Source organism: Triplophysa dalaica, chromosome 1, assembly GCF_015846415.1.
Source record: "Triplophysa dalaica isolate WHDGS20190420 chromosome 1, ASM1584641v1, whole genome shotgun sequence".
Taxonomy (NCBI): domain Eukaryota; kingdom Metazoa; phylum Chordata; class Actinopteri; order Cypriniformes; family Nemacheilidae; genus Triplophysa; species Triplophysa dalaica.
In genome coordinates, this window is record NC_079542.1 from 18,367,395 (window position 1) to 18,378,057 (window position 10,663).

General features: G+C 36.7%; 1 protein-coding gene across 2 annotated transcripts in view; it reads left to right on the forward strand.

Moving 5' to 3' along the window:
* nfatc3a (nuclear factor of activated T cells 3a) overlaps nucleotides 1-10,663 on the forward strand; it is a 70,169-nt gene that overhangs the window by 44,695 nt on the left and 14,811 nt on the right. The window contains exons 5-8 of one of the 2 annotated variants that reach the window (XM_056743857.1): nucleotides 642-814; nucleotides 929-1,069; nucleotides 9,316-9,371; nucleotides 9,790-9,916. In XM_056743857.1, coding sequence (XP_056599835.1) covers nucleotides 642-814; nucleotides 929-1,069; nucleotides 9,316-9,371; nucleotides 9,790-9,916 — 497 coding nt within the window. The remainder of the gene's footprint in view (nucleotides 1-641; nucleotides 815-928; nucleotides 1,070-9,315; nucleotides 9,372-9,789; nucleotides 9,917-10,663) is intronic. The other variant, XM_056743867.1, reaches the window with a different exon arrangement.

Sequence of the window (10,663 nt, forward strand, 5' to 3'; positions counted from 1 at the left end):
AGTCACAATTTCACGCTAGCGCTCACATTTTACATGCCCAGGCCAGTCAGCGCGGCGCTTCGCTAGAGATTGTGATGCGGCACAGTGCCGTGGCGTTTTCAATAGGAACCCCATCTGTCGGTTCGACACAACGTCAAGAGACTGACAGAAAGACGTCGTCCAAGTTTCGTATGTAACCTGTGTCCTTCATGTCACACCGCTTGCCTCCCACTGCAGCAGTCGAGAGATGCTCTCGATATTTATTTAGCAATTTTGTTACCAGCTTTTGTCATTGTATTTTTTCATTTGTTTATTTTGTTTTCATTTTAAGATTAATTTATTTTTCTTTTAGTTTTTTGTTGTTGTTTTTGTTTTATCATTATAGTGCTTTAAACTTTCAGTTCATGTTCTTCAGTTCATTTCTATTTTTATTTTAGTTTAAGATTTAAGACAATATTTTATTTTATTTATAATAAACAGAAAGTTTTAACTTTAGAAACCATAAATATCCTTGGAATATACAAGTCTTGTTGTTAAACAGTGTACATTTTCCCCCATTTCCAATTCAATGAAAAAACATGAATCCCAAAAGTAACGAGTGTTGAAGATGAAATTTTTAATGATACTCTTCTCTGAGGTTTTCTTCTTGCTGTGTTTTTCAGTATTGATTGTGCTGGAATCCTGAAGTTGAGAAACTCGGACATCGAGCTGAGGAAAGGAGAGACAGATATTGGACGGAAAAACACTCGGGTTCGTGTGGTGTTTAGGGTTCACATCCCACAACCCAACGGAAAAGTGGTCTCACTGCAGGCTGCATCAATTCCAGTGGAGTGCTGTAGGTTTCGCACAGACCGATACACTCATGTGCACACAAACCCTTAAATGCATCAAAGAAACACACATCGTAATGTCCCAAGTGTAAGTTGATTTTTTGTGTGTCAATATATAGCTCAGCGCTCGGCACAGGAGTTACCTCAGGTTGAGAAGGCCAGTATTAGCAGCTGTTCTGTGAGTGGAGGAGAGGAAATGGTCATCACTGGCTCTAACTTTTTCACAGAGTCAAAGGTCATCTTTCTGGAGAAAGGTCCTGGTAAGAGTTTATTACTGTAACTATAACAGCAGCTTATTTAACAGCATTTTGTGGTCAAACAGTTCAAATAACCGGCAGGTGATGTCCTACTAAGCTTTACTATAATATCTCTTGGTATCACTCTGGACTCTTTCTTCTCGTATTATAATTTTTGATTTCTTAGCAATATTTCACTTATGTATGCTATGCTAAATGGCATAATTCACAGATGGCAAGTCATTGTTGTAAAATAGACCCCTTCAGGGTGTTATAAAACTCCTGCATCACCCTGTCATGGTTTATTTATTTTGCAGTAATGTCCAGCTGACTGTACATTATCCCTTACTTACGTTTAGAGGTACTATTACAGGTTACAAGTTTTGCTGAGTATGCAGCACAAATGTCTTTATCAACTCTACCTACCTAGCAACCTCCCAGTACATCCTTGCAGTGCCCTAGAAACTGTATAGCAGAGAGTGCAACTCTTAACAGCGTAGCATTACGGAGGGTGACACTTCCAAAATACTAAATATTTTAGTGTTATTTAATGCATATCTGTTTTTACAGTTGTTCAGAATAAACAGCTACAGTCATTATATGGAGCACTATACAGTGTTTTGATGCATTATTGGTTTTAAAAGAATACATTTGCAGTGACAGGTTGCAGTTATGCAGTATATGTCAATATCGTGTTATCGCAAAAATTGCACATGACTGTATGAAACGATAGGTCTTCCGGGCCTACATAATAATATAATAGATCTTACCTTTGGCAAGGTCAATCTGGTGCAATTATTTTATATTTTAAATGCCATTTTTAAGTCATTTGACCCATCTCATACTATAGCCTCCAATCATAACTGTTGCTGAGAGGTATGAGTTACAGAAAAGAGGATGCTTATGGCACATTTCCAAGTCATCATTTGTCAGTTTAAATATTGCAATAATTATTGTACTGTGGACTTCGGTATTACCCTACAGAGTTTATACAGAGATTTTTTTAATTGTTACATCCCTACTAACCTCTGTTAAAATATAAATCCAAATCTAAAATAATCTTAGTATTAAAGAGAAAAGAGCCAGGTCTGTTTGCCTGGAGAGCTAGAGCTATGGTTAAAATGTGAAACCGTGTCCATTTCTCACTTCTCGGTTCACAGTAGGATTTGATTGTTTTTCTTCAAAAGGTTTATCTCTGTTTTATCATCGTCTTGACCTCCCACGATTTCCCTTCTCCTCTGAAGAAATTGTGTGTGTGTGTGTGTGTGTGTGCAATTTTTAACACACCTACACACACACACAAATACCACAGCGCTAAAATACACACTCTTCACTCTCTACATACACACAAACACACCGATATACATGCACACGTAAATGCAGTCTGCACGCACCTACATCCACAACATGCTAGGCCTCTGAAAACGTGCACATAGGCAAAAAGATCATTTAAAAAAAACATAATTTCCTTATATTTCTGAACTCTGTTTTTCCTATTCTCCACACACACACATGCAAGGTAGTTTTATTGTTGGCCGTGTAGTGGCGTGTCACTGATCTTCTGGAGATCACCTGTAGTCCTCAGCATCTGCTGTTAGGATGACTCAGAGGTCAGCACGACTGCTGCGTCTGGAGGGAGGCTGCTGATCGCTCTCCGTCTCACACAGTATCACAGCATCTCAAGAGAAAAACTTAAATTATATCGAACTGACTAAAAAAAATCTAGTTGTATTTTACAATTTTAATTTAAATTCGATTGACAGCTAATTTGACTTAATTTATTGATTTAACAATTGAAGGCATGCATTTTTTTTTACAGTGTGTCTAACTTATTTCCCCACAAAGGATGTTTATTACCGTACATCATCCCTTTTGTGGTGTTCGTTATCAATGTTTACAAAAAAAGATTAGATGTTAATATTTATTCAAGATTAATGTCTTTGTTTCACGCATAGCAAAAAAAAAATATTTCATTAAAATAAAACATAAATTTTATTCACAAAGTTTTATTTGTGAATAAAACTTTTTCACAAAAGTGATTAAACAGAGGTAAATCAAATATAAGCCATTCAGTATATTTTGCTTGTAATTGGGATCAATTAAAGTACTTTTTTGTGACTGTATTGATTGTAAAATCTAATAAAGCTGTGGATTCACTAGACCCATGAATTTGGCTGAATAACAAAAACATGAGCACCATACATGGGTTAACTAAAGCGTACAAATTAGTATCCAAATTCTACGTATTGGTACATTTATGAGCATACCGTCACAGTGAGAGCTGTTTTTTGAGAATTGATCACATGATTTATAACATTAAATTGGTTTTAAAGTAGTATGCTATTACTATTACGCATACTTAGAGTAACACTTATGTACATTACTTCGCTGGCATTATCATCTTGTGGACTTGACTGATTCTCTAACTGCATGACATGTTAAGGATAATATAAATTCTCAGGTATTAACTGTGAAGTTAAATTACACAAAATTACAAACATTTTTTTTTCTTCCAGTCTTATGCACTGTATGTGTTACGATGTTGACTCTAGATGTGGCTCTCTTTTCCCATGTTCGACAGGCAGGGCTGCCATGTGGTAGTCAGTCTTGGTGTCAGTCACAGTAGAGTCAAGAGGCTTTTTAAGACTGTGACTTTTTGGTATTAGACTATCATAAGCTCCCACCAGTGGTCTATCTATATAGATTTGTGTTGGTCCTTTGAGTCTGATATCACCGAACAAAACCCTTACAAACATTTCCACCGGACTTGGAGTTCTCACTCTCCTACTTTGTTCTAGGGCTGTACCGAATACCAATTTTTTTGAGCGTCGAAGTTTGTGTATAATCAACATCGAATATTCGACGCTGAACATATTCTTCTCTCTAATAAAGGCAGGAATCTCTATGTCTGTCTGTCTGTTTGCATTTTTATCCAATCGACTTCACCCGTGGCGGGTGTTTTGCTACAGAGCCAAGGGAGTGAAGTGTCGCATTTTGGTGCAATATGGACACGTGACATGTTCAGAATTAATAAACGTTAAATAAACTACAGAACAGCGCGAGCCGTAAGCGGCGCGCCTCACATTAAAATAGTTCCGTTTTGTTTTTAGTGGCAAATTATATTTCGTGTAGTTTCTGTATTAAGTTAATTTAAAAAAAAGTTTGAGTATTTGTGTGTGTGGGTCAGGCACAGGATGCAGTTTGATTGCCAACTGCGCCAGAGACGTGGATTTCCTTGTTTAATTTTCTCATTCTGTCACCGTGCATATGTGCGACATTCCGTTTTGTTTTTAATAGCAAATTATATTTAGTTTAGTTTCTGTATTAAGTTACTTGTTAAATGTTTAAAAATGTTTGATTATTTTTTGTGTGTGGTTCAGGTGCAAGCATTTGATTGCCGAGTGCTGATTTAAATGCTAATATGGAAACTGTTTAAACTGTTGCAGCCATTAAAATAGTTTTTTTCAATGTTAAATTAGATATATTTTGTTTCCTTACTTAAGTTAGTTCTGAAAAATATTTTGAGTATTTCTTGTTCGTTGCTCAGGCACAGAACGCAGTTATATTGCCAACCACTTCAGATACGCGGATATAAACGCATGAACTGCATGACACTGTTTAAATTTCTCATTCTTTCACTTCTAAGAAAAATCTTTGGATACGTGCGACATAGTGACATGCAACCTGTCCTCCTTACCGGTCCCAAACTGCTCCAAATATTAGTTTTTTCGGATATCATGTAGCGCTGCACAGTCCGACAGCGCAAAGCATCTTTCATTAATTGCTCTCGTGTTGCGCAATACGCACATAAAGTTGAACACATAATGATTCACAAACTAGCATTTTTATAGGCGTAGGCAACTACTTAAAGAGCTCATGCGATTTTTTTTAAACTTGATGTGGTGTTGTTGTAGGCAAGTTTCAAACCGCATATTTTTGTCTTGTCCTCAATGAATTTAAAGTGTTCCCATACACCTAAGGACTTCAGCATTTTTGTCTTCTCCTTCATATTAACTAAATCATGACGGACACTTATGGGCGATTCATATTCAAGCGGGAATGCGAACCGTATCGGTGGCAGGTTTTAGGAAAAAAAGAATATTCGAATCTCAAAATTGAAAATCGAATGCCAACCCACCGAACGAATATTCGAATATTCTTGTACAACCCTACTTTGTTCCTATGACAGATCTGGTGGAGAAACATAACGTATGATTTGTGTACTGAAATACTTTGATAAGCAACTCTGTCTCTCACACTTTTCTGTCTTCTCTCTCTGCATTTCTTTCTTGCTAATTTTTTCCATAGCTCATGGAGACATTCGTTCTTCAGTAATAGAGTGCAAGTTAGGACCAGCCTCACATGAAGGCAATGAATGAAAGGCATTCTGGGAATATGAGTCCTGGCCTGCCTTGAGCCTGTTTGTGTGACTCATCCAATAGCAGTTTACAGATGCATACAAACCGACTCAGTCAGAAAGTCACTCTTTATAACTCACCTCTCCTCTAATTGGCACAGCGTGCCCACAGGAAAGTGCTAAAGGGGACCTGTACGGTGTTTGCCCACGCTTTTGTTGAGATGTATAAAAATGGAAAGTTCTGAAACGTTAGAACAAGCAGGCTGGAAAATTGGCCCTCACATCTTGCCTTGAGCAACTCAGGGAAAAATTCATCTCTTTTCGAGTAGGTGATGTTCAGACAGCCTCTGGGTGATTTGTGTGAGCTGTGTTTTGCATTACTGATTGTAGATTTTCCATCGCTCATCCAGTTGTGTTTTATATCAGTGGAATATGGCAGTTAAAGACGCTTTCAGTAATTTTTTTGCTGGCTGATATGATAGTTGTCTTGGACCTATACTGACATCAATTTGCATGGATGCTGACAGAATAAAATAAAACAGTAAAACATTTTCAGATCCCTTTGTTATTGTAGTCTTAAAGTGGAATGATTCACTTATTTTATGAACAAAAGTTCCCAATAACAGTGGAATTGTACAGAGAATGTTCAAATGAGCTGCTATGAACACATCTCATAAAGCGAAATTTACTGTTTAATATTTTATGTTGTAATGTTTTTAATGAGGAAAAATGCATCTTGTAAAAAACTAAAGAGTGACATATCTGACTTTTTTTAATCACATTACCTAAGCATGGATTAAGTATTATATTTTGAGTGGGGTCTGTATTTCTGATCAAAAATGGTGTCATTGGTCACTAATGCTGAGACTGAACTAACCCATGCTGCGCCCAGTCCGAGTTTATAGAGATTGGAAAATAAGTCAAAGCTGGCATTCGTTCTCAGACTGAGGGTTGGTTAAGTCTGGAATACATAAAATTATCTACAATTCTTTCCAAGCTGCTATGAGTATAGTAGATAAATGGAGAAGATGGATCTTTCTGTAGACTGGTACTGGACTGTGTGTTTGGGAGGCATTTGTCCCTAGGGGCCACTCTAGCAGTAGGGGATGAAAGAGGACATAGGAGAAGACGATTGATAATTTTAGGTCTTATGTTGACAGATAGTATCTAATGGAATTGAATGACTTATTGGATCTACAGTAATGAGATAGGTTATCGCCATGTTCTGATTCCAAGACTTATTTTTGAGCAGTTGAAACTGGTATTTAACAATGTTGAATACAGTGAAGTAGTCGAATAAGTAATGTTTTTAACACCAGAAAAGCCACACAACTAAATTGTAAAGTTACTCTGCCCTTTTTTTCAAGAATTGAAAGAAACATTGTTTAATTTGGTAACACTTTACATTAAGGTTTGTTAACATTAGTAAATCCATATAAAGGGATATTTCACCCAAAAATGAAGATTCTGTCATCATTTGCTGAACAAAAAGTAAAATACTTGGAAGAATGTCAGCAACCAAACAGATCTCATCCCAAATTGTCTCCCATAGTATTTATTTTTCCTTTTATGGCAGTAAATGGGGGATGAGATCTGTTTGGTCACTGACATTCTTCCAAATATCTTCCTTGTTCATTAGAACAAACAAATAAATGTATACAGATCTGTAACAATCTGAGGGTGAGTAAATTCTTTTTTGAGTGAGCTGTCGCTTTAACTAACATAAACTAGCAATGAACAGTATAGTTTTATCATCATGTATTCATCCTTGTTAATATCAGTTAATGTCAATACAGTTGTTCATGTTGGTTTATGGTGTATTTAAATTTACAATTTTTGAAAAATTATCATTTAAAAAAATGTATTAGTAAATGTTAAAATCAACATGAACTAAGATTAATAAATGCTCTTGTGTCTAGATGTATCTTTTATTGTTAGTTCATGTTACCTAGTGCCTTAACAAATTTTTTACAAACACAACCTTATTGTAAAGTGTCGTAATTTCATAGAGCATTTGTATGATTTTGTGTGAACAAGCAAACAGAAGTAAACGGTGTTCATTTAACAAATTCATTGTCAAAAACAGATACATCTAAGAAAATCAAACCCAAGAAAGCTAGCAAAAACGTGTTTTTATAATTAATGATTCATGCCATTGTAAGAGAGGTAGTGAAGAGTAACATTAAACATCTGTTTCAGGTGATGCTAGTTTACGGTTGCCAGGCGGACGTTTCATTTCCACATAATTGCACAAAAAAGCTTTGTACGATTTTGTCGAAAGTTTATTTTTCTTGAATTTGCTTATCATAATAGTAATAACAGAACAGCTGCATTTCTCAGTAGGGGGGTGGGAGGTTTACATGCATGCTTGTCACCAGGCGCTCGTGTCTGGTTCCTGTTTGAACCTGCCCTCATGATGCGCATGTGGGGCCCTCTCCGGTTTCTCTCCAGTGTGTGTTGAATGTCAACATGTGCTGCAATACTACTACTGCTGAAGTCACAGGCATCCAAGGTCATTCTCACATAAGCAGAACGGTGGGTTAAGACACTACACAGTAAAATCGTACATACTACAGTCTTTTGAGAGCAATATGCTATTTGATTATGAAAACTGCTCACGGCAGTATCTTCTTGGGTTTGATAACTGTCCTCAGACATTACACTTCATTTTCCTCCTCTGAAATGTGTGTGTCTTAGTAAACAAGTATGCTCGGAAATGTTTTATACGATTTTTTGTGCACACATTTACAAATGTTATTATTACACATGCAACATACTTACTTGCATACGTTGTTAGGATTTTTCTACCGTTTGTCGGTCAAACTTCTATCAAGAACTAAAGGATTGTATTTCATATCTATATCATGCAATTAATAATAGGTATGGTAAATACATTATTTTACCTTGCTTGATCATGGTTAACACGTTTCCTCTGCTTTCTCTCTCTTTGAAGTGCAGACAGCTGTGACAGAATGTTTTCCGCATTAATCAGTTAATAACAATTAATTACATATATTACACACATCTCTTATCTGTTTGTAATCGGTCTCTTATGATCTCATGACTTGTTAGAGGCCCAAGCGTATTCTCTTTTTGGTCAATGTGAGACTGATCTGATTTTTTGTTAGACTCTTTAGTTGCCCATTGTAAAGAAATTGCTTCTCTTTGTACTGTTCTACTATTTCAACTATCACTCTACTTTCATTGTAGTGTTTAAAATAACATTTGTTTTGGTAGTCTGACTCTGTGCAGTATTGTACAGGCTTCTCGAGTTAGGCTGACATTTTGATCTATACAAGCAATTCTGCCTCGTTCCCTGTGAGGGAAAAGCAGTTTGCAAGCTAATGCAATTTCTCAGTGCAAGACACACTTAGTGAAGGTTCTCTGTGGATTCACCTGTAGAAACATCCAGCTTCTTGCTACCAGTCAATCTTATGAGCTTAATAGTAATTGGCTATTTGTAATCTAAATCCCTAGTTCACATGCTTAAAGACATGGCCGTTTCTCAATATGCTTACTTCGGTGGTCTTGTGTCCTCGTGTTCTTGCTCTACGCCATCAAAAAACGTACGGTTCCAATACTCAAGAACATAGAACGCATGAATGTACCCTGATGTGTTCTCGATATCAAGGATGCATCGTATGCAGCCTTGCACGCCTAAGGAAGTTTGAAGTCCAAAAAGTCACTGTTGTGCGTCCATCCAAGTTTGCTCTTCCGTGGCTGCCACACAAGACCGTTCTCCACAAGAACACAAGTTGTAATTGAGAAACGGCCATGGTGATGGGATGATGATGAGAGAATGAGTTTAGCTAATTTGCCCCCTCCCACATAGTGAGAATCAGTTGAGATCAGTATGTGGGTTTGCTAGTGCCCTAAAAGTCATGCTAATGTAGCTAATGCTTTCTTTCTTCAGATGGACGACCGCAGTGGGAGGTTGAGGCGAAGGTCATCCGAGAGAAGAGTCAAGGAGTAAGCAAATACTTTCTTTTTAACACATATCTCACTTGCCAGCTAAAGCACAGACGGTACTCAAAAAAAAAATGTTTGGAGATCCTCCTGAGCAAAATTATTTCAAGTCTCTTGACTATCATAAGACAACCTCGATTAAGAATCTTGGTCTTCTAAATGTTCAACACAAGATAAACTTGGAACACATTGTATTGTTTTATGAGTATATTCACTGTGATTTGTATTTTTTCCGTGGTGCAATTTTGAGCTGAGCTTCAGACATCAACAATATATTTTACTTGCATAATTATGGTGTCCTCATTTTCCCTCAAGCAATTTATGTTTTTTAAATTCAAACTAGAAATAAAATGTATATTTTATCCTCCAGAGATGCAGTAATACATACAAAAACAATCATGTTTCATATCTCCATCTGCAGTCAAGCATCGTGGTGGAGGTGCCTCAATATCACAGCAAGACGGTCACCTCAGCCGTGCAGGTCCAGTTTAATGTGTGCAACGGCAAACGGAAAAGGAGCCAATCACAACGATTTACCTATCTGCCAGGTACATTATACATTCACTATAAATCTTTTTTTTAATGTGTATCTTTACAGCATCATTGTACTTGTATAGTTTTTTTAATGCTTTTTAAAATGTTATTGAAATCAGCATTCAAATTCTATTTTGTTACGGTAAAAATAACTATAGTTGGTGTAACAAAATACAAATAAAAAATATAAGAAGTATCTGAAATTAATGTGTTACTTCAAAATCATGAGTTTGTGGTGACTGGCATCCTACATATCCACGTTGCATAAAGTTCACATTATGTCTGGCCTCAGAGCAATTGTGTGACTTCATGCAAAACAGTTTTCTTACTAACTTCACTTTACAGTAACACAATGGCACACTTGTGGGTTCTCCCGTTTGATGATGCCCGTGTGCACAGTGCAGCTGTGTGGTTAGGGATGAGGTTGTTCCAGTAACAGTTAAGCACCTGTTAACCGCTCATGTAAAACACCTTAAAACAAGATTCAGCATGATTTACATGTGGCTGAAGGCAAGGGTATAGAAGATTTGGACCGTTGTAGTGGGATAGTTCACCCAAAAAATGAAAATTCTGTTATCATTTACTCACCCTCAGGTTGTTCAAAACATGTATAAAGTTTTTTGTTCTGCTTAACACAAATGGAGATGTTTGGAAAAATGTCAGTAACCAAACAGATCTCATCCCCCATTTACTGGAGGTAAAATAAATACTTTGGCAGCAAACGGGGGATGAGATTTGTTTGTCTTTTACTCTTTCTCTCT